At 36.0% G+C, this 24,555-nt stretch overlaps 1 protein-coding gene across 6 annotated transcripts in view; it reads left to right on the plus strand.

Annotated features, from left to right (window-relative positions):
- Positions 1-230: 230 nt before the first annotated feature.
- POSTN (periostin) overlaps positions 231-24,555 on the plus strand; it is a 36,650-nt gene continuing 12,325 nt past the window's right edge. For 3 of the 6 annotated variants that reach the window (XM_074159462.1, XM_074159437.1, XM_074159454.1), the window contains exons 1-16: positions 635-796; positions 2,451-2,549; positions 9,751-9,815; positions 11,017-11,174; positions 11,803-11,967; positions 12,787-12,933; positions 14,476-14,617; positions 15,873-16,085; positions 16,246-16,380; positions 17,147-17,295; positions 17,829-17,965; positions 18,467-18,597; positions 21,652-21,782; positions 21,950-22,052; positions 22,430-22,497; positions 23,084-23,129. In XM_074159462.1, coding sequence (XP_074015563.1) covers positions 675-796; positions 2,451-2,549; positions 9,751-9,815; positions 11,017-11,174; positions 11,803-11,967; positions 12,787-12,933; positions 14,476-14,617; positions 15,873-16,085; positions 16,246-16,380; positions 17,147-17,295; positions 17,829-17,965; positions 18,467-18,597; positions 21,652-21,782; positions 21,950-22,052; positions 22,430-22,497; positions 23,084-23,129 — 2,011 coding nt within the window. In that variant the 5' untranslated portion in view covers positions 635-674. Of the gene's footprint in view, positions 797-2,450; positions 2,550-9,750; positions 9,816-11,016; positions 11,175-11,802; positions 11,968-12,786; positions 12,934-14,475; positions 14,618-15,872; positions 16,086-16,245; positions 16,381-17,146; positions 17,296-17,828; positions 17,966-18,466; positions 18,598-21,651; positions 21,783-21,949; positions 22,053-22,429; positions 22,498-23,083; positions 23,130-24,555 lie in introns of all 6 variants that reach the window. The other 3 variants (XM_074159481.1, XM_074159473.1, XM_074159445.1) reach the window with 3 other exon arrangements.

Genomic DNA, 24,555 nt, shown 5'->3' on the forward strand with positions numbered 1-24,555 from the left:
AAGCTATGAATAAAAGCATTATGTAATAGCAACTGTTATTATGAGAATTAAAATTAATATTTAAGCTAATACTGCATTTGATTGTGTAACTGCTTCATAATCAGAATGTGTGTTAATACAGCTTTTTTTTTTTTTGTCAGGACAAAAATACTATTCCAGATTATCGACAATGGTATTGTTTGGAGCTTTCATCAGCTTCACTAGTTAAGCAGCTCGTAGCTGATAACTGTGAGGACGTGGAGAACAAAGGAGAGCAGTGCAGTTCTTATGGGAACAGACAACGTCTTCCTCTGGGTTTGAACAAAACCACACGCAATGATCACGACCTCTGGATGCTTCAGTGCTATAAATACCAAACCATAAGTCAAAGTCTGAGCTTCCCAAACTTTCTTTGCTGTTGTGTCAGCAGAATAAAATGCTAAACCCTCTGTAATACGGAAGAAATTAGTCAATTGGGGATTAAAAAAAATGGTTTATATGGTTAATGTATGGTACTAATTTAGATTACTGAAGCTGGAAGTGAAAGCTGCTGTTCTAAGGAGGGTGGTACAAAGTTTCAGGTTGATCCTGTGGTTCCCTCCCACCACCTTCCAACATGTATATAAGTTGTCAGCTCTCCAGACCCTTTGCCAGTTCTCTCTTCTAGACTTGCCAGAAGCAACAGAGGACTAAAGATGAAGATCTTTTTCTTATTCACCTTTTCCACTTTTTTATTGTCTGCTTTTGAACAAGCAGCTGCTTCTGCTCACTATGACAAGATTTTAACTCATAGTCGAATAAGGGCACGCGACCAAGGGTAAGTAACTGGGTTTTATTTCTATTTTAAAAGGGAGTTTGTTAATCTTTATTCTCCCCTTTCTCCTCACTTTATTTTAAATGATTTTTCATTACGAATTCCTACTATCATTCAAGGAAAACTTTCTCAATTAATTTTATAAGAATTGTTCCTAAATAAAAAGCTTTCTGGGGAGTTTCTAAAGGAGACAGAATACTGTTAAACTTCATAAAATGTGGAAAAATCTAAAATCACCACTTCTTAATGAATAAAATGTATGCATTTTAAAATCACTGAAGTTAATTACAGTTCACAATTAATGTAATAGGATATCAGATATGTTTAATATATGTTTTCAAATGTTTGAATAGGGTTGAAACCTATCCCACAGTATTTATTTATATTTTTATTCAATCCCCATGAAAATAACGAACCCTATTTGAATGCTTTCTAACATGGGAATATATACTGGGAGCCCTTTGTGAAAATTCTGTTCCCACTAGAGCAATGTGGCAAGCCACTCGGCAGGGTACCCAAAAGACAATGCTTACAAGCCAGGCTGCTTGAAGACATGGAAATAATTTGAACAGCTGGTGTCAGGGAGACACGTGTTTAAACACACTTTCCTTCAGTCTTCTTAAGTGAAAAACGTTCTGTGAAGAAGAATTGTTTACCATCCCGTCTGTCTTTGTTGAATTCCCTCTGCCTGCTACACACACACACACACTGAGATTTTCAAATAAAAAAGTTCACTGGCTTCGCACTAATGTAAAATATATGTTCTAACTCTTGAACTGATGATTTTTTTTTTTACTTGTAGAAGTATAAAAACTAGTGACAAAATGCCTTTGCTCTATGGAATTTGCCCTTAAGAAATTCCTCTTCTGTACACTACCATGCTAAGGAAAATGTATTCTTCATTTGAAATCTGTGACTCCTTTTATTTACATGCCAATTTACCCTTTGGTCCCCAGTAATTCCCAGAATGTTTACTTAGCTGCCTGCGGTACTCCAAACGGTTGGTAATCAAAATAGCTGATTGATTTACAGAAGACAGGGTTTCCTTCTACATAAAGAACAAGGCACTTTTCTTCCCCATCTCCCCATGACCTTCAGCTGCACAGATGTGTAGAAGACAAAAACTTTAATGAAAAGAGCCTGATGGTATTCACAGATCGGTCCCTGCTGGCTGGTAATTAATTCACTTCGCAGGGGGAAGGGACAAATGTAAGGCATATTGAGGCTTGACTAGGCACAGCTGGTGATCACTGCCCATCAGAGACAGAGGATCAAACCAGAACAGAGGGGGATCTTCTGTCCCTGCTGGGAGGGTGGGATTGCCAAGGAACCCAGCTGGGAAGTCCCAGGAGCTTGTGCTGTGGTTGCTTGAAATCACACCTGCCCTGGGAACTGAAGCCAGATGTTCACTTCTTACTTTTGCTCAACAGATATGGTATTTGTCGCTATTTTGTATAAAACTTTTGCAAAGATCATAGAATTGTAGAATTACCTGGGTTGGAAGGGACCTTTCAGATCATCTAGTCCAACCACCACCCTAACACTGACAAAAATCATCACTCAACTATATCTCTAAGCACTATGTCTACCCATCTTCTAAATATTGCCAGAAAGTACAGAAACTTATTTTTAAAATGTTTCTCATTCCCCCCCATAGCCCAAATGTCTGTGCGCTTCAGCAAGTTATGGGAACAAAAAAGAAATACTTCAGCACCTGCAGAAACTGGTACCAGGGAGCCATCTGTGGAAAGAAAGCGTGAGTATGCTCTGTTTCAAAACTGTTCCCCACTCATTGAGATAATAATATGTATGATTAAAAAATTCTGCTTTTCTCAGAGACAAACCAACTGTTTCAAATGCAGACACAGGAAGAATTCAGTTTGTAATTTTACAGGGTTACAGTTTCTTTTTAGCAGCTTCTAAAACCACCTGGACAACTGATCCAATAATCATTACCAAAAATGATCACAAAAGGCGTGGGAAGTCTGAAAATGACAGCATAGTATATAGGTTTTTTTAAGTTTAAGAGTCTTCAAAGTATTAGTTTCAGCAATAATTCTCTGAGTTAAATACTCATATCTCTATTTTAAACACACAAGACGTGAGATTAAGTGACCTACTCAAAAACCACAGAGGGACCTAACAGGCCAGTTATGAAAAGAACTCAGCACTACCCAGCAGAGCTGTGTGCTCAGACCACACCTCTCTACAAAGAAAAAAAGTAATCAAAATATGGTTGTGGATACAGACTAAATCTGGGTGAGTTTGGCTTTCTTTTGGAATATGTGTGCATATTTCAGTTGTCACTTCTCATAACATGTCATTACCATCTCTGTGACAAAATGACCAAGTCACTACTGCTTCATCAGTCATAGAGCAGCTCCAGAGCGTAAACACATACAAAAGTCCTGAACTTGTCTGCCCAACTTGTCTCACTTAGAATTAAGTAATTTAACAGAGATTGACATTGTTTACCCAGTACAATAATGTTTTTCTCATGTACCACATTTTCTCTTGCTGTTACGCAATTATTTGGATAAATTTCTCAGCAGTTGTTGTCACAGGAAATCATTATTTTTATTTTCTTATTATTCTCTTACAGGGTCCAAATAGGTCTGGGGTGACATTTTCAGAAAGGCTTGAGTGAACAGGGAGTCCAGCCTTCAGTTGGAACTCTGTCTTAGGGTATTAGAAGTCTCTCAGTGAAAGCCTATAAAACTCTTCCAAATGCCCAAGTAATATTTAAGTACACAATTTTAATAGTCACTGAGAGATTGTGTGCCCTGAAATGTAAAGATACTAAGTTATATTGATACATGGTGCAAATTATATGTAAGGCGAACTTAACTCAATTTAAAGTAAGATTTTTATTTAGAACTTCTCTAGTGAATATCAACCACTGTTTTAGATGTTAATGTAATGTGGAATAGAGCTTTTTTGTTTCTGTGCCAAAGGCTTCCTTAACAGAGGTTAATATGGAAGAAAAATATCCACAGTGTTAGCAACATAAGCTAGTTGAAGATGACTTCCTCTGTAAACAAGCTCTTAAATTTTCTTGAAAACAATAATTCACTAAATAAACTAAAAAGGAAATCTTGAACAAGAAGTGATTGATAATTTGCAATTAGTCATATTTTTATTCTCCTGATGTCAAGTCACGAGTAAATAGGATCCATATTTTCCAGCCCATTTTCCAAGTTTAAAAAAATGTGTTTCTATACATAGAAACATTGACACATTCAGGGGGAAAAAAAACATGTATATGACTAACCAATTACACATATCTCACATTGAGTCCAAGTGAGTTTTTATAAACAGGATACTTTTACGTTAAAACTGCAACTATAAGACTTTCTAAATTTATATGAAATTCATTAAATGGTTTTTTAAAGAAAGTCAAAGAATTCTATGTTGGCACAGAATTAGATGCACATAATCTGGGTTTATGCTGGGGAATGGGTTGGGGCACAAAAAATTGTGCAGAGTGTGAATGCATCACTAGCAGTGCTAACACGGATACAGTGTCTCATGGTCTTTTCATGTCACATATGTGACACTTCTATAATTACAAAAGTATCCTTTTCCTGTTCACGTTTTTCATTTTTCTTCAAAGCCAGCTTTACATTTTCATTTTTCAGCTGGTTCAGCTGTCCTGGCTGACAAACAATTATATTCATAGTTCTTCTTGAGAATGATCCCTCTACTTACTAATGTAAAACTGATTAAAACTCCCAAATGATTATTTATGTGAGAAAAATGCCTCCAGTAATGATTTTTTTCCATTGTTAAAATCAGACATGTAAATCAGATAATAGTCAGGCAAGGACCTGAAATGGACTTGTATTGTGGTTTCTACTGCTCCTGTTGGGTGTCAGAGGCTTTGCATTTTTTGAGATTCCTGAAAGATGGTACATGTCATAACACAGTGTTGGAAAATATCCTTAGGAAAAAGACTGATGGAAGATGTAGGAGGAGGACCTTTTCCTCCATTTTCTTTCTGAGAAAATGTTTTCAGTGCTCTGACAGCATACCATAAATCAATGGAGCTGTTATACTTCCGATACAGTGAGACACTGATTCCAACACACAGTCTTGCCTTTCAAGCACTGCCATGGCTTTGAAGCCTGAAATCTGAAGTCAGTCTAGACATGCAGAATGATATTATGGCCCCAACAGAACTGAGGAAAAGACACAATTTTCGTGGGCCAACCTGTCACCCTAAGCTTCCTGATATTGCAAACTTTATTGGTTACTAATCACTTACTTAAGGAGGTGAAAGAAAGTAACGGCAGTAAGTTAGAGTGAACATGGCGTAAATCATAATGAGCATCCAACTCAGACAAGCAATCTGATTGCTCTAAATCCCCAGAGCTTTCTTTGGAATGTAATTGACTGTCTGGAATCCTAACCAATCACTCCCATTTTGATTTTGGCTTTGTTTTTATAAGCAAATCCAGACAGGTTAGAATTCATTTTTCTTACAAATTACAGATTTATATGCGTTTGAAGATACAGATTTGTATGCGTAATAGCGACCAATTTCCAGTCATACTAGATTGTGTGTGGTCATTTGCCCCACCTCTACCTTCAATTTTTTCAGGATCCAAAGTTTTTTAGGTTTTATCAGAATCTTTCCTTCTCCTCCAGGTGGCATTATAATACTGACTTCCCTTTCCTTCAGTGGACATGTTGCAACTCATGCAACTCATCCAAAATACTTCACCTTTTGAGTAAAGTCTGCCATACCACTGACTTCCTTGGCACTGCATTTTAGTCCCTTGCAGACACATTGGGAAGAAGAGTATTTCCTGAAAATTACTTAGACTGAAACTTGGATATTCTCAAAGTCAGTTTTGGAAAACAACCTACTCCTGTGGTTTTATTCCTAGATAGATGTCATGTCTTCCTATGAGAGAAAGTCTGCTCTCAGCACAAATCTGACAAGGAATTCATAACTTTGCTGAGCTCCAGAAGTGAGTTATGCAGTGATGGTTACCTCCATGTGTCAGGAAAAATAGTTTGAAGAAATAGGCAGTTCGGACTCATTGAACTGAAGTCAGGTGGTGACTTTGTTCTCTTCATTGAGCAGAATTTAGAGGAATGTAAGCTGTAAAACATTTTACAGAGCCTGTGTAAGGCAAGAAGCCTACTACAGCCAACCAGAGGAGGACTTTGAGAAGTGGGGCTGGGTAGATTTGGTCATGAGAGTCTACACAAAACTGTCCCCTAGCTTCTCCCTCCTCTTTTAATACTTTTACCATTGCACAAGCACTCACAGAGCAAGGCTAGAGGGGGGAAACAGTGTGTATGAGGGTAAGTTAAGTCTTAAAACTCCTGAGGGTTTTTGGTTTTTTTGTGGCTGTAATAGAGAACCTGTTATAACTTAGTCTTAGCTGTTAATGGGAGGTTTATACTCTGTGTCCTCAAAACAGGAATGTAGACATGACTAAAGAGGTTATTGCAATAAGAATGCTAATTCTAAAGGACAACGGCTCTTCTCATGTTAATATCCCTGTGTTAACAAGTCCTCCCTAGCATACATATGATCTATAAAATGTTAATTTTAAAATGTTTCTATTATTTACACTTCCTACCTGCTGCTGTAAATTTCCAATTGGCAACTTAATATCAAAGTCTACTAGACCAGAAGTCTTTCCACTGTTTCTCTGCAGTATTTTATCTCCATGCCAGCAAGGAGTAGAAACAGATGAGTCACAGAGCTAATCTGAATAAACTGAAAACTGGCTCTGTTAGCCAAGAATAACAAGGACGTAAGGTACTGTTGCTTTTCCCCTTTTTCCTTTGGAATATACTCCTTTGGATGAGGTCAGAACAGCTTTGTGCTAAAAAAAAACCCCACAACCAGCCAAACAAAAAAACCCACCCCAAAACAAATAAAAACCACCAAAACCTCCAAAAACTCAAGAATGCAGCATTGCTTGTTATCTGAGTAACTGTTTTCTTCATTTGGGCACCGTGTTATATTGAACTAGTAGGGATATACAGATAAGTATAACTTATGGTGTGAGATGGTGCTTCCTCTGTGTACTGTGTCTATACAGGAGTGGCGCTGAGAACTGCATCTTGCACTGACTTTGATCTGGTTCTAACCTTATCATGGGATCCTCCGTACAGACCCCTTTTCTCCCACTCCATCTTTCTTGCTACATTTTGATCACAGCTGATACATGGACCTTCTAATTGCAGTCAACTGTGGCGGAGCATGAATACTATAAGTAGGAACTTACAGTAACCCTTGATGACTGAAAAAAAAAAAAAAAGGCTGAACTGTACATAACGAAATACATGATGAAAAAGGCACTGATCTTGTAATGTTTGGCTGAAGAAATATTTTCTTTCTTAGCTGTGTTCTTCAGCCAATTTTCTGCCTTTCATTAAGTGTGTCATTTTTGGATATGGTAAGAAGACTAATCTTGCCATCTCTTTCTATGCTTTTAACTCAGCTTCCTCTTTCCTTTTTTCCAAAAGATAATTACAACTGCAATCTTTCGTACCTGCTCATGGGGTGAGGGGTAGATACTTTCTACTCCATGGAAGGAAAAAATATTTTCTCATGACAAAGCAGTTCACACAGTTGGGAGAACATTCTGACTCCTATTCTGTTAAACAGTTTTCTTTAATCAGATTGGTTTTTTTATTAGTGTCTGGCAGGGATGCAACAAGGAGGAAGAGTGTAGGGTTAATTTCCTTATTAGTTAGAAAATCTGTAGCCTAAACTGTATGCTATTCTTGCATTCCCAAGAAATAGCCATTCAGTGAATTTCTTTAAAGAAAGAAATATATTAAAAATAGCTACACAAATACTTTCAATATGTGTTTCTCAGTTGAATAGATGCACATAGCAGAAGGGTGAATATGTCATGTGTGTTTATGTATATGAGGGAATGGAGGAAAAATACTTTCATAGCACAGAGAAACAAGAGATTGTTTTTTAAAAAAATTCTTTAATCTTCACCAGCTCTTTCAGAATGCTGTCAATTACAGATTTATAATCCTCACTTTTAAAATAATTCTTTGTAATGTTATTGTTCTTCCAGTCTACTTTCATTTTTTAATCTTGTCGTGGTTTATCCCCTGCCAACAAATAGGATCATGCACCCTACCACTCATTCACACATTCCCACCCTCCCAGACTGGTAGAGAGAAGAGGGAGAAAAGGAGGGGAAGGGGATAAAAAACCAACCATGGCTTGAGTAAAAGTCAGTTTAACAGAACAATAATGGAAAAGGAAAATAGAAATATTAATAATAATGATAAAAGAATATACAAGACACAAGTCATTTGTTGCCCAAACCAAGCAGAGATCGCAGATTCCCTTCCCCCAGTCAACCCCCATTTATATACTGAGCATGTCTATGATATGGAATATTCCATTGGCTATTCTATTGTTCTGGATATGCTCCTCTCGTCTCTATGGGAAGCTGAAAAGTCCTTGACAAATATAAACATCACTTAGCAACAACTAAAACAATATACATTATTGACATTTCTTTCATACCAAATCTAAAAACACAGCAACCACTGGAAAGAAAATTATCTCAGCTGAAACCAGGACAAATCTCTTTAAGTAGTTAATAAGTCTTAAGTCCAATGTTTCATTTGAATAAGCTGTTCATTTTAATGTGTTTGTGGTTAAAGTTTTGTCAGCTTTAGTTCATGAAAAATGAGAAAAGTGTATTCAACTGCCACCAAGGACTCTACAAATTAAATCTGAAATGTAGTGGTAAAGACTCAGCAAAAACCTTCAAGGAATTATTGTCCAGAACTCTAGCTCTTCCAACATCGGCCACACCTATAAAAATAAATCTATTATGTAAAACCATGATGGCAATTTTTCCTTGTCATGCACAGTGTACTGTAATTTGAAAAGTAATATCTGAAGTCTAAAGTCTTAAAGTTTGTTTTAGACTTAGGTAAAATTGTATAATTTGTTGGCATTCTCTCTCCCAAGGAGCCAATATCAATTCTGTGATAACTTTAGTGAATTTTCACTTTTGTGTAAGAGAGGAGAATCAAGCGTATCTATGGTAGAGCTTTTATTTCTGTCATATTAATTAAGATGATGTTATATCTTATAAGACCATCAACGCTAAATTGAGTGTTACAGTATAAAATTACCAGTTAGCCCTAATTTGCTGTTATGTATAGCTTACATGTATTCAAGAATGAGAATATTTTATTGACATCTTATATAACAGTTCCTGGACCCTGATACTGCTAAATTATGTGTATGCTGTTATGACATACTCTTTTATCTCTGTTCTTGATTTCTTGTGGTCTGGTTTTCATCCTCACTACACTTCCCAGTAAACTTTCCATTGTGTACATCCATCCAGTCTTTAGTGACTTCCTTCTCTATAACCTGCTTTATGTCTGTTCTTAATTAGTTCTCTCTCTCATTCCTGAGCTTCTTCAAAGCTTTCCTTGAAAAACTGAGGCTCTGCCATCCCACTTTCACCATACAATCCACAGGACCTTGTCCTAAATACCTGTTTAGTTCCTATATCCAGTATGTAGGTGACCTCATGTAGTTTTGTCATTTTAATTTCTATTCCATTAATTTAATTTTTTTCTTTTTCCTTTACAACCCTGCTGCTACCAGTTTCTCTCAATGTCCTCACTTTCTATATTTCTTTAATCCCATCTAATCTTTTCAAAATAGACCACTTAATTTTCTTCAGGTGTTCTTTCCCACATCCCACTTAAACTTAATGATGGCAGGCATTCTGTAAATTCAAAAGCCTTGCATTTAGTAAAATACAACTAATTTGTAGTCTATCCAGAAAAGGTTGAATTAATAAAAGGAATAAAGATCTAGAGAGTGTGTACTTAGAAATGAAAAATTAATAATAAAAAAAAAAAAATTAGACTTAGCTAAAATTAGTATACACTTGTCCTGTATATTATTTCATTGTGAATTTGTCTATATCCCACAGAACTGTCTTATATGAGTGCTGTCCTGGCTATATGAAGATGGATGGTATGAGAGGATGTCCTGCAGGTACAGGCTTATTTTCATATGTATGAGTCAGTGTATGAGAAGTATTACAACACAGGAGACTTTGTCTCTTTTTAAGAATTAATGCCTGAGAACATACAGCTTCATTTGCATACAGCCAACAGTTAAAAATCAACCAGCACTGAATTTTCCTGCTCCTTCCAGTTGCTGGATTGGAGAGGAATGATAGCGCCTTCAGTTCCCAAAGCTGCCAAAGAAGAACTTTTATTTCTGTTCCCATCACATCCCAGACATGACATGTGGCATATGTAAATTCTGTTTATTCCTTTTCCTGTAAAGACTTGAATCTTATTTAGTAGAAGAGTGTTATAGGCTTTAAATAAACTAAGGAGTGAAAATGAAGACAGGAATTATTGATTTCTCCTATTTGTGCTTTTCTATTGTGCATAAATAAAGTCAATTGCAGCAGGGAAGAGTAATCTGAGAATAAATATATCTCATATCCCTATATCTGAAATAATTTTATACATTCAGTAAAAGAGTTAGGCACATCAAAGGCAGAGTTTAGTTTGTTTAAATGAGTTAATCTCACGTTAGATGTTTACATTAGGATGAGGTAAATCCTACTCTTGAATTGCCTGCTCCGCTCCATGACCACTAAAAGAGTTAAGATCTAATAGCTCACATGCAGATGCCTCACTTCTAGATGTCCAAAATTAGGAGAGATGAATCCGGTTCTCATGTAGCAGTGTTTTAACTGTGGTACTATGGCCATTCTTACTCTCCGGATGACTCAATGTACACACAAACCACACACTGGAAGAAGAGCAAGAGGCCTCACAAGAAGAATTCTAGTCCACTATAACCAAATGATACCCATTCCATTGAAATTTTTGTGATTTCAGATGGAATTTCCTCCTGTCCCCAACAGACAGCCTCCCATTTAAGGTTGAGTCGGCACAAAACCAGACAACTCTCCTAAAGAAAACATTACAATATTTGCTTTTGTTTGATCTAATTTTTCATTAAACAAACCAAAAAAATAAATAACAAGCACATGTGCTTGAATGGGGTTTGAATATGTTGTCAATGGAATTTAATCCAAGCACACTGTTTTAATATTGATTTAAACAGTTTCAGAAAGGCAATACTATTGTCCAACCAAATGGTACAAAATAGATTTTATTGTGAGAAAATAGATGACTGAAAAGTTTACATTATTCTTATCTCATGTTTATTTTAGTTGCTCCCATTGATCATGTATATGGCACACTTGGTATTGTGGGAGCTACATCCACACAGCAGTATTCTGACATGTCAAAGCTGAGAGAAGAGATTGAAGGACGAGGATCATTCACTTTCTTTGCACCAAGCAATGAAGCCTGGGAGCAATTAAATTCAGTAAGTGCATGTGTGTGTGTGCATATGTTACAGTATTTCTCTTTCAGCTAATGTTTTAGCTGCAACAGCTACACTATGATAAGGTAGACTAGAAAAAATATTGGTATTTTAGATATAAAAGAACATTACACAAGTTATAAAAAAATAATTTGCATTTTTAACATATTGCTGAAGCTAGAGAGTTTGAATTTATTTTAAGGAGGGCTAAGCAACCTCAAGTGTTTCTTATTTAAGCACTTGCATGACAAATATTAATATTGTTAGTGCTATTAGCATGTTTTGGGGAAACTGATAGCAATTCCAGCAATTGCATGATGTAGAGTATAATAGTACTTGTTAGTGATTCAGGTGTCCTTCTTTTAGTAATGTTTTCAATTAAATAAATGTTGAAAGAAAGCTCCTCCAATGACTTGTCTCTTCTGAGGCCTCTCGTCTTCCGTTTGTAAGCAAATGAGACTAAAGCATCATTTAAGTAGAGCCAGATTGATAGGTATCAAAGTTGTGTCTCCTAACAAGAAACAGCCATTGTTGAAAATATTGAGAGCATGCATTAAGGTAAAATAATTAGTACATCTTCCTGACTGGAAGAATCTTTTGAAGCTTCTGATTAAATTCCTTTCTTCTTCAGGAAATTCACAGGAATTTGGTTGACAATGTAAATATTGAACTGTATAATGCTCTCCACCACCACATGGTAAACAAGCGTATGTTGACAAAAGATCTTAAGAATGGCATGACTCTGGTGTCTATGTATAATGACCAGAAATTGCTTATTAACCATTATCCTAATGGGGTAAGTTTGTTCTCTTTTTTTTTTTTTTTTCCCCCTAATATAATTATTCAGTTATAGCCATTACTCTTTCCTTTATTTACTTCTATACCTAAGAAAATAGGTTATAGAAAGTTTAACATCTAGTTGCCACTGACAAAAATAAGCTTTCTCGAAGAAATTTTGTCTGCTGTGTAGACTAATCATTAAGAAAGAATAAATGAACAAGTGCTGTTTTCTGTTTAGAAACCAAAGTTCAAATGAGAATGAACTGTCTTCCTAAAAGACAAAGCCTTTTGTGGCCAAAATATATGTTATAATAAATCTCAGAGCAAAATCTACTATTAATCTTCATATGTTTACAAAATACTATGAAATCAGATCTTTTATTTTAATTGGAGTACACAGTAGAAACATTTAAGATTGTAGGACACACACATCCATTATTTGGCTATAAAACAATTCATTTTTATAAATGCTAGAAATTTGCAAGTCAGTCATCTTTGTTGCCTTAAATGTATCAAAATGTTTGTGTTTATGCAGTTTATGTCAGTAAAAACCAATACAATCACCATATTAACCACATATGGGAAAAAAATCTGAATAATTGCAGTAAGAAATAAAACATGAATAAAAATTAATGTAGCCTGAATAAATCTTTCCAGAAGCTTAGTAAGTTTTTCCAATCTTACAAAGTTTTACTGTAAATTTAAAGTATAAACTGAAGGAACAACAATAAATACATAAAGTACAGCACATACATTGCCAATCTGTAAGAATCAGATTCCAAGTATATGATCAAATTAATGCTTAACCTTCTACTGCTTGATTCTTTAAATATAGGTTGTTACTGTTAACTGTGCCAGAGTCATCCATGGCAACCAGATTGCTACCAATGGTGTTGTTCATGTCATTGATCGTGTCCTGACTGCTGTTGGAAACACCATTCAAGATTTCATTGAAGTTGAGGATGATCTTTCATCTCTTAGAGTAAGTGGACAAAAATAAAAATGCTTCTCTGGTCGTTTAGTTTTTTCTTCTTTCTTTTCTATTTCCTAATGATACCTGGAAGTAAGACGAGTTAGCACAGTAAGAGATACAAATAAATCAAATTAAGAACTCCAGCTATTATTGCAAATCTATGCAAAGTATATTTTACATAAGGAGTCTGCTTCTGCTCTTTGTGGATCAAATAAGATCGCATCAATAGGACAGTATGTGTTCCTGTACATAAAAGTGAGTCTTCTCTTCAAGCACTGAGGTAATGAAACATCTGAGCATAAATTACAGTGTCTGTTGCTAGATACATAAGAATAATTTCAAAATAGACAATCTAAAATGGTAAAAAACCCAAATAAATTCCAGATTGTAATGAGGACAGTTTGCCTCCATCAAAGCAACACATATTGTTATAGTATTCTCTTTTAGGATTAATCTAATGATGGAAACACCCAAATTGTGAAGTTGAACAGAGGATATTTTTAAGCAAGTTAAGAAGATTTGTTTAAGGAATAAAAGGGAAATTATTTTTTTAAAAAATATTGAATTGTTTTTTATTTAGTTTAGACTGCTTACCTCTTCTTCATCAGTAGAAAGCAGAGAATTTTTCATCAATTCTGTTTAACTTTACTTTATTCATGTCCAGAGCTGAGTAACATTTTAGGGATTAAAAACCTAGAGATAACTTTTCCTGGTGTCAAAGCCTGAGAATAGAATAGAATAGAATAGAATAGAATAGAATAGAATAATTTCACTTGGAAGGGACTTACTTACAATGATCATCTAGTCCAACTGCCCAACCACTTCAGGGCTGACCAAAAGATATAGCATGGTATTAAGGACATTGTTCAAATGCCTCTTAAACGCTGGCAACACTGTGGCATTAATCACCTCTCTAGAAAGCCTGTTCCAGTGTTTGATCACCCTCTTGGTAAAAGAATGTTTCCTAAAGTCAAGTCTGAACCTCCGCTGCCACAGCTTTGAACCATTCCTGTGTGTCCTGACCCTGGATACCAGGGAGAACAGGTCAGCACCTCCCTCTCCAATTACCCTCCTTAGGAAGCTGGAAAGAGCAATGAGGTCGCCCCTCAGCCTCCTGCTGTGATTCAAAATCTCATCTTTGTATTTAATCAAATTAGTCATATACTTGTAATACATCTTTTACTATTTCAGGGACAGATTTTTAACTTTGACAGACTATTGCTTTGATCTAATTTGTCAAAATCTATATGTTTACACTTTTCATTTAAAAATTCAGGCCATAATAATAAAAATTTCTGCCCTGTTGTCACCTCTATCAGAATTTATTGATTACTATGTGCTAAATTAAGGAAGTAATTCAGTATATCAGACTTTTTTTTTCCAATAAAATTAATTTTCTATTCCTTTTTTGAATTCCTTTTTTCATCTTTCTATAACACTGATATGAGTCTAGAATCAAAGGAATTGTGGGCACTGGATGAAACTAAACAGATAATGTATTTTGGTAATATTTTAAATAACCAGCACTAAAAAAATAAATTTCTTTTCCAGGCTGCAGCCATCACATCAGATGTCTTGGATATTCTTGGGAGGCCTGGCCATTACACACTCTTTGCTCCTACTAATGAAGCTTTTGAAAGACTTCCAAGGGGAGTCTTAGAAAGGATCATGGGTGACAAGGTGGCGTCTGAAGGTATGTAACACTTTTTTGCAAATGACAAATATAGGTGAGTATTTCAGGAGGCAGAAGCTGCATTATCCTAGTAGCTCTGAAATTTAGCACCTGTATTTTCATACATATGGGAGGAGTTATTTCTTCTGTCTCTGACTGTCCTGGTTTGAGGCAGCTTAAACCACAACACTGACTTTTCCAGCTCAAATGGAAAACTAAGAATTCAAATTTGCTGAAAACTTAGTTTCCAAACAGTTTAAAGGAAACCGTGAAAATATAGTCATACTGATGTTTCTAGTAGTTCAGCTGCATAGTTCTGATAGAGAATCCTGCCTCTAGAATTGCAGGGCTATCTGAGTGTGGGATTCTCTCATAGCATATTCATTTCTCATGAACAGCTTTTTCATAAAAAAGGACATGCTTTTGTAAAAGGCACGTTCTGCCCTGCAAGTTGAACTGAATTTATACTATATATTCTGACAAATTAAAGCAGTCAGCGCACTTATTCTTCTGAGAACTACAATAAAACTAAATAATAACAGAATCAGTCTGTTATGGGAACAGTAATGTAGTGGACCACTAAGAAATTAAAGGCTACTCTTCTGTTTTCTGTTTTCTCATTTATGAACTCCACTGCACTACACAAGTTCTCCATCATTTCGTTACAGCCTGATTAAGTCACTGTGTAGTATCTCAATGGAGAATAGTGAAAAGAGGGATCAGGGCTAATTTTAATGTGAGACAATGACTAAAAATGGAATCCTGAAATGAAAAGACATTTTCGTTGTGGCTTTTTATTCTTTTTTTCAGTTTGATTTCAGGAATTTTTGCTGATTCTTTTGGTATCCACAGAAGATAGTACACTGAATCTCACTTAAATAGTAAGGCATAAAAAAATATAGATCTGGGGCTGACTTTGCATAGCCCATAGAGTTTTGTACTCAGAGATTCATTTGGAGCATATCATCTGCAGTCACCAAGCTACATGCTCTGTCACATGCAGATCACAACATAGTCAGTATAATTTTCATAATAAAAGGGATGCTAAACAGTTTTAACCATAGATGTTGTTTAGAGGCCTGTTTAGTATCAATTCTCATATCAATAACTTTCAATAAAGTAACTATGAGTTCAACTAAGCAAATATGCTAGATAAACTAGTAAACTATTAAAAATAGTGTAGATGTAATATATTACCCCACACCTATATGTGAATTATATATATGTGTGTGTGTTCAAACACCTATATATGAACTTCCTGCTTTTTCCTCTGCAGCTCTCATGAAGTTCCATATTTTAAATACTCTTCAGTGCTCTGAAGCCATCACAGGTGGAGCAGTCTATGAAACCTTGGAAGGGAACACGGTTGAAGTTGGTTGTGATGGTGAAAGTCTGACTGTGAATGGAGTGAAGATGGTGAAACGCAAAGATATTGTGACAAGCAATGGCGTTATCCACCTCATTGATGAAGTGCTAATTCCTGATTCCGGTCAGTGATGCACATGAAAAACTTCTTACACTAAAGATGTTTTCTACAATCTTACCTAGATTCCCTCAGATATCTTGTTATGGATAAGCATGGGGAATCTAAATCAGGGAAAGGAATAAATTATGTACTAAAATACCTTTTCTTAATTATTAATTTGCAGCCAAGCAAGTCATTGAGCTTGGGGGTGCCCAGCAGACTACTTTTACAGACCTGGTGGCACAGCTAGGACTGGCGTCTTCTCTAAGACCAGAAGGCCAATACACTCTCCTGGCACCTCTGAATGGTGCCTTCTCAGGTTAGTAGCCTTAAAAGACTAACTCTGACTGTCAAAATAAACAACAACATATGCTATCCTGACAGTTTTCCAAGTAACACCCAGTACTCATGCCATGCATGGGGGTATCATTTGTTAATAGAAACAGTATCACTAAAATAAGATACAAAATATGGACAGACAGAGTGTGGGAAAAGAAAGATATTAATGAACTGCCAATTCCCTTAATCTTTGCATTACTTGCATTAAATCCACAACTTAATTATTCTCAAAGAGCTTATACAAGGAGGTTGGTATCCTCCAGCACATTAAAGCAGAGAGAAACCAATACAAATATACCCTAAAACAGATGTTTGCATATTTGCAGAAGTGACCATATGGTCATTCTGCCCTTCCCCCAAGAATTCGAATGTTAACTCACCACTACAGACGCAAAATTGCAAAGGTTTTAAGGTTCACATGCAGAAAGGAAAAGTTATAATAAGAATTTGAGCAGTAATTCAGAAGATGGAGCAGGCCCACATATCAATCATCTGCCATATTAGTTATAATAATTAATCAGGGCTATGTCAAAAGTTCATGTCTGAATTTAAGGGAAGGCAATTTTCAGTTACTACTTAACAATTCATTTTCTGTGTACACAGATCTGTCCAAGACTTAACTCAAGAATTTTAAAGAAAGATTCAGTATTTCCATGGTCTTTTAATATAGCATCCACAGTTAACTTTATTTGAATGAAAATTCACTATATAAATCAATATGTATTTATATCTAAATGGCTTTGTAGATGATACTTTAAGGATGGATCAACGCCTTCTTAAAGCGATCCTGCAGAATCACATTATAAAAGTAAAAGTTGGACTCAATGAACTGTACAACGGACAAGAGCTGGAGACAATGGGAGGAAAACTGCTTAGAGTCTTTGTTTATCGCACAGTAAGTGAATGGGGTCTTCTAACAATATGTATCCCAACTATGAAAATGAAGAGTCATGCAAGAATAAAAGACAAAGCTGAATAAAACTGCCAACATTTGCCATTACAACTAGCAAATACCTTTATGGTTTTAAGTTAGGAAAAAATGAAAATCTGATCTTTATCGATGGGAATTTTGTTTTCCTGGAAGACTCTTTGGGAAAACAAATAGGATACCAGATTTGGCACTCCATTTATTAAAATATTTTGAAGCTAGTTTTTAGAACTAAATAAGACCGTTCTCAAGGGAAACAAAAAAATCAAGTTTGGAAATATTTACACCATATTGACTTACTCCAGATTTTGCTACTTTAGATTTCTCAGGCAATACCAGATTTTCTGGCAGGATCACACAATTTGACTGTAGAAAATGCATATTAATATTATTTTTACTTTTAGAAGCCTGTTGAGAAGTATGTATCTGTTTCATTTTACCAAATATGTTTAAATGTGTATCATGGTGTGAATAGCTACACCTGTTTCTCTTTTAATCAGGCTGTATGTATTGAAAATTCATGCATGGTCAGAGGAAGTAAAGAAGGAAGGAATGGTTTTATTCACATCTTCAGACAGATCATCAATCCAGCAGAAAAGACATTGCATGAAATGCTGAGAAATGACAAGCGTTTCAGGTCAGTAGCAGTTTTGACAGAACTGAGACTTTCCAACAGAGGGTAACTGTGTACACAGCACAGTTAGTCTGAGAAATAGTTGTGAACTGTGTGTTGTTGGCCTTTTTGGGGGGCAGGGAGGACAAGGAAGGTGTTACTACTTCCTAGAAAAATAAAAATTAAAAAAAATAGGGGGCTGGGGATGAAAAAAGAAAAAGTGTTCTCCTCCTGGATTTATGCTGAAAGGGCTCCCAGACTTTACGGTAGAATAGTTGTTTTCGGCACATAAGAGTCAGTAAGACACGAAAAAGAGAGGAGTAAGATGGCAAAATGGATTGGATGACACATCCAGAGCTATAAATGCAGCAGAGTCTGGAGGTTTAATTAACAAGCAGTACAATTCCATATAGGTGCATCATGATTGCATACACTTCCAGTACATATTTCTGTCCCCATCCTGCAAGTATCTCAATACTCCAAGAGACATCAACTGTATATGTGTTTTGTCTCTGTTGTAAACAGTGTTTTCCTCAGTCTGGTGAAAGCTGCAGATTTAGATGATGTTCTGTCACGGCCTGGAGAATGGACTCTGTTTGTTCCAACTAACGATGCCTTTAAAGGTTTGACTGATGACGATAAGGATATATTGATAAGTAAGTAAAGTAAGAAAACTAGAAATATAAGCAAAGGTAAAATCGATGAGAAAGATGGGTAATACATTTCTTAAACAAAAGATAGCTGATAAAACAGTTCACTTTTTGGATAGAGCAGATCATAGGACTTCCCTAAATTACCTCCCTAAATTACCTCCCTAAATACCTCCCTGGAGGTATTTAAGAAATGTGTAGACATGGTTCTTCAGGGCATGCTCTAGTGTCCAAGATTACTGGTTTGTGGTGGGGTGCTGTGTGGGTGGGTGATGGTTTTTGGTTTGGTTGTTGTTGTTGTGTGTTCAGGTGGTGGGTGGTGGTTTTGTTTGTGGTGTTTTGGGGTTTTTTTGTGTGGTTTTTTTTTTTGTTTTTTTTTTTTTTTTTACTGTTGGTTGGACTCGATGATCTCTGAGGTCCCTTCCAACCACTACGATTCTGATTCTAATTCCTTCTTGGGGGATAAAGAAAATAGGGCTGTGAATAAAAGCACCTAACCTGAATTTATATTTAAATTCAATCCTTGATATATTATCCCAAGGTGTAATAATCTTCCAGGTTAAAATCTGCATTCATTTAATTAGCTTCAACTTTTCATCATTCAATCTTTCTATAGATTTTTTTAAACTGAAATGTCTCTTCTATCGTGTTTCTTTTCTAGTTGTGACCATTGCATTAAAAGATATGTAGTATTGACTTTCCTATCTTTCCTCTCTCTTTTCTGCCTCCATCCAGTAATCTTTGACATCACCTGTGCTCTAAAAGTTAAATATTTAATATTTATTGCTAAATGACAATTTATGTAATTTATTTCCACCTAACTCTTTTAAACTCTGGAAGTATATAGATTTTTCACGAGATTTAAAAGTAGTTTCTTTAATGTCATGTTTTAGTTCCATAAGAGAAGAAATCCACAGTGAGTACTTCCAATCTCCTTCAGAATTTCCCACTAGAGAGGTAGACTATGGCCACAGCACTATAAATATTTTTAGTTTATTTGAGAGCGATGTGAATATGGCCTATCCACAAGTGCAGCAGGAGTGGTTGCCTTGAATCCTACATCCAGAAATTCAGTCACATTTTCCACTCCTGCACTTTTCAGATCAAACTTCAAAGACATGAAGCCAAATCTCAGGAAACCTTAATGGCTTTAAAGAGTCCATCTCAGAGCATTGATAAGCAGCAACCCCAGCTCTATAGCTCTATACAGCCTTTAACTCACTAATGAGGCACTGTAAATTTGAATTATCTTGGCCATTTAAAGTTATGTTTGTGATCTAAATTACCTGCTAGTGTAGTGTGTCTCTAGTGACTAACAGTAAATTAACAGATAGTCTAATTGACTAACAGATATTAAATAGCTATAACATGAAATTAAGCTTGTCTTAAGTCTATGAACTGAAGTAACTGGATAAATGTTATTGTTCTGTTTTTATTGGACTGAACAATAATTTTATTAGCTAAGATTGAGTTTATCAGGCCTATTATTTTTGTCTTCCATTCACAACTTGACATTGTACCCAAGGCCCATGCCATTTTGGATTATTTCTATAGTTCAGAATACAATTATATTTGCCATTTTGCTTTTCAAGGGGCTTAATGTACTGTCTTTTCCTATCATTGTGACTCAGTTTATGCTTACTTTCCTTGGCATAAGAGATTTTAATTTACCCTCATTATTTTTTTTTTGCAACAGAATGTCCATTTTTTATGTCAGACTACTTTCTGGAATTCTGTTTTGGCTTTCTTTAAAGACATGTTGTTTTCTCCATAAATTTAAACCTTAAAATATGTAAGGAATATAAAGAAATACTTGTTTAAGTGTAAGACAAACAGAAAAGAAAGATTATTTTAACCAGTAACCATTGCGGCATAGAACAAAGGTAATCTGATACTTTGTGAAAATGGCCATGTTTAGGCTATCTATGAATGGTCCAGTCACAAAATCTCAGTGCTAATTTACTAGGAAGAAAAAGAGCATTTAATTGCATTTCAGTAGTAAAGTGAATTGCAGTAATATCGGTGATCAAAACAAAAAGCAGATAAAGGAAAATGTTCACTTAAAGAGACACCGGGAAAAAAATTATAACCAGATGGTATTTTCATTGCAGTTTTATCAAGCCTGAAACTCCTAATAATGATTAGTATCAATATATAATGCTGATATGAAACTTGGAATAGAATGGTCAATATTCCATCTAATGGCAAGCAGATGTGTTTTAAAACTGCTCTGCTTGGTACCCTGTTTCATTGGGAGGTTGTGGGTATTCCTACACCCCATCATATGACTCTGAACCTCCAGAGAGCCCTGTCAGGACACTAATGTGGGCTCCAAAATCCATTTCCTTTTTAAGATAGTCTTGAAACTGTTGACTTTCTTCCTTTCTTCCCAAATAGGAATGTCAGACTTTGAAACATGGAAATCATTCCTATAATAGGGGTTTTTCCCCTTTCCCGACTACTCCAAGCTGCATCTGTTCTCTGTAAAACCAGAAAATATCAGCATTCCAAATCATTTGTTTTTCTGCCTGACGTAAATAGCAACTTTCTCCTGCCCCAGATGGGAAAAAAAAAGTGTGTATATACAGAGTTGTGAGTTATCCCCAGTCATCTCAGAAGGGTATTGTCACAGAAGAATGTAATATTAATTGTTAACTATGGTTCCCTTTAATTGCAACAGTGTTAAGGCTGGCATTTGTCTAGTAGCTTTGTGAAATTTGATACTGCTGACTGCTTAGTGGTCCTGAAATTACTGTGCCTGCAGATGATTTGTGGAGCATATTTAAGAAAAGGGAAAAAATTTCTAAATAGAGGTGCAAAGAAATAAGAGAAACTAATACAGAAAAATAGGAAAATGCTGAGTGCTTTTCTGTTCTTTTATAATGGTTGTTTTTTTCCTTTATCATCATTTTAATAGATTCAAATTGTATGTGCTTACTGTAGTTTCATTGATACTATGCTTAATCCTGTTTCAAGCCTGTGTGAATCCTTAGAATTTCCAGAAGGAACTAGCCATTACCATTTAATTTTCAGTCATATATTTATTTTCTTTTTAAATAGGGGACAAAAATGCTCTCAGGAATATTCTTCTTTACCACTTGATACAGGGAGTTTTCATTGGAAGTGGCTTTGAGCCTGGTGTGACAAACATTCTTAAAACCATCCAAGGAGGGAAAATCTACTTGAAAATAGTTAAGTATTGAAAAAGTCTCTCTAATACAGCCTTGTAACAGGGATTTGACATTCCATATCTATCTACACTACAGAATGGGCTGCATTTCTCTGAACACTATATTAGGCTTTGGGGTTGTTCTTTAATGTCCCTGATAACTTGCATTCTCTTTTCATCCTTCACCAGGTGAATGATACTCTTCTGGTTAATGAACTGAAATCAAGAGAAGCTGATCTGATGGCAACCAATGGTGTTATTCATGTTATTGATAAACTCCTATATCCAGCAGGTGAATATTTCTTCATGGAATTTATAGACACTCTTCTGAATCTGCTTGCATGTTATGAAGGTGCAATAACTCAAAAAAGTTAATTCCTTTAAAGAGACAATTCTTTGGGGAATAAGAAACAGAAAGTTTACCTCACTGCTCATTTTGTGGAATAATGTCGCTTGAAACCATGGCAACTCTTTGAAATTTTGTGAAAGTGAAGTATATAGAAGTGAAGATGCTATAAGCTCTCTTTTCCACTAATCTGGAGGAATGTGTATGTACAAGTACACACTTGTGTGAGTGTTTGTGAGTGGTTACATCTCCCAATCACTTTAAATTAAAGTAAAATGAACACAGTTGTATGTTTCCTCTTACCTGCCTATTTCTTTTGACAGATCTGCCTGTTGGAAATGATCAGTTGCTCACAATCCTGAAAAAGTTGATTAAGTACATTCAAATCAAGGTACTCTTTAAGTAACGATCCCTTCATCTTTTAGGTAGGATCTGTGAAACCATGTACATTATAATTCATAAGTGGTTCTCTGATGCCTCTGTTTCTTCAGCGGACAAAATATTCAGTAGCTCCCAGTTACCCAAATACGATAATGAAAGCTACACTGCACTCAATAGTTAGAATTTATGTTTTTCAACACCAAATAATTGTAGAATATTTTCACTCGGATAACTCTAATGTTAACTGGCCCAAATCTGCTCTTTGGTTCAGGTACATTTCATGACTCCAGCAAAATAAATCACTTCTAAATCTTTGAGGCAATCCCCCTTTGAAAGAAATATTGAGTGGCTAAGTTGCTATGTTGTTAAGCCCACCAGCCTCAATAGCCTGTGGAGAAAAAAACAGGCATCCATATCTATCTCAGCTATCCTCTTCAGATTACATTCTCCCCCAGCAATGAATGAGAGGACCTAGGCAAATAGCATAGCGTAACTTTTAGACCAATGAAGCAGTGAATCCTACCCACACTCATTAGGAAACCAGAAAGCAAGTGCTCTTTCTTTTAAATCTCAAAATTACTTTTCTGTATTTGTAGTTTGTTCGTGACAGTACCTTCAAAGAGATTCCACTGACGTTTTACAGTAAGTTCATTTTAAATATTTCCAGATGTTTGAGATTTGCTTTTTAAATGTTGCCAATTCCAATCTTCAACTGTAGATCTATTTTTTTTTTCTCCAATCAAAAAGAAAGAAATTTCTGGGAAAGTAAGATGTGCCAATGAAGCACAGGAAGAGAAAGACTCAAAGTAGAATGTTTCTGGCTATTTTGCTACTGTATGTATGTTTTTTCCCTTTCCAGATGTGTGACAGGAAAGTAACCCTGAAGTAAGCTGTTCAAATTCTTTGGGGTAGGCAAGATACATATGGAAAAGATTGTTTTTCAGTTTTTAGCCAAGGTTCAGTGCTTGGTGCATAATAGAGTTCTACTGCCTGCCTCTCCAAGATGTAGCATTGTGCTGTACTGACTCTCCAAGACGTAGCATTGGCCAAACTCTGTACCAAGATGCTTTCTTTTTCAGAAATGCTTCCAGAGGGAGAAAGTGTACCCATTCCACCTGTTTCCCATACATGCAAAAATGAGACTTGTATGGGAGGCAGTTGTTCTGACTATTTTCACTTTAGGGAGTAAATACAAAAAAGGAACTTTTTTGTTTGTTTGTTCCCTTGCAGCCTTTTTAAGGTTTGCATTTAGTTTCTGCATTTCCTTTCTGCAAAAGGAGAACCTGTTGAAGCAAACTGTTAGAAGATAAAGATCTTGCTGAAGCTTTTGCTTGTGAGGGAATATGAATTTAGGCAGATGATTAAATTTCTATAAGATTCTACCCACATTTCTCAGTAGAAATGGAGACCATCACATTAGGCTTTTGGAAATTGAGAATAGACACACACAAGTTAAAAGATTCTTGGAACTAAAAATGGAGTAATCCATCTTGATGGCAAGTTAAATATGAGTCAACAGTGTGCCCTAGCAGCCAAAAGGGCCAACCATATCCTGGGGTGCATCAAGCACAGCATGACTAGCTGGTCAAGGCAGGTGATTGTCCCACTCTACACTGCACTGATGCAGCCCCACCTCAAGTACTGTGTGCAGTTTTGGGCACCTCAATATAAGAAGGACATCAAACTATTAGAGTGTGTCCAGAGGAAAGTGATCAAGATGATGAAAGGTCTCAAGTGCAAGACTCATGAAGAGTGAATGAGGTCACCTGGTTTGTTCAGCTTAGAGAAGAGAAGGCTGAGGGGTGACCTCATCGCAGTCTACAACTTTCTCAAGGGGAACAGTGGAGGGAGGAGAAGGTGCTGATCTCCTCTCTGTGGTGACCAATGATAGGACATGAGGAAATGGAATGAAGCTGAGTCAGGGGAAGTTCAGACTGGACATTAGGAAATGTTTTTTCACTGAGAAGGTGGTCGATCACTTGAACAGGCTCCCCAGGGAAGTGGTCACTGCACCAAGCCTGTCAGAGTTCAAGGAGCATCTAGACGACACTCTTAGTCATATGGTTTA

This window comes from Numenius arquata, chromosome 1 (genome assembly GCF_964106895.1).
Source record: "Numenius arquata chromosome 1, bNumArq3.hap1.1, whole genome shotgun sequence".
NCBI classification, from domain to species: Eukaryota; Metazoa; Chordata; class Aves; order Charadriiformes; family Scolopacidae; genus Numenius; species Numenius arquata.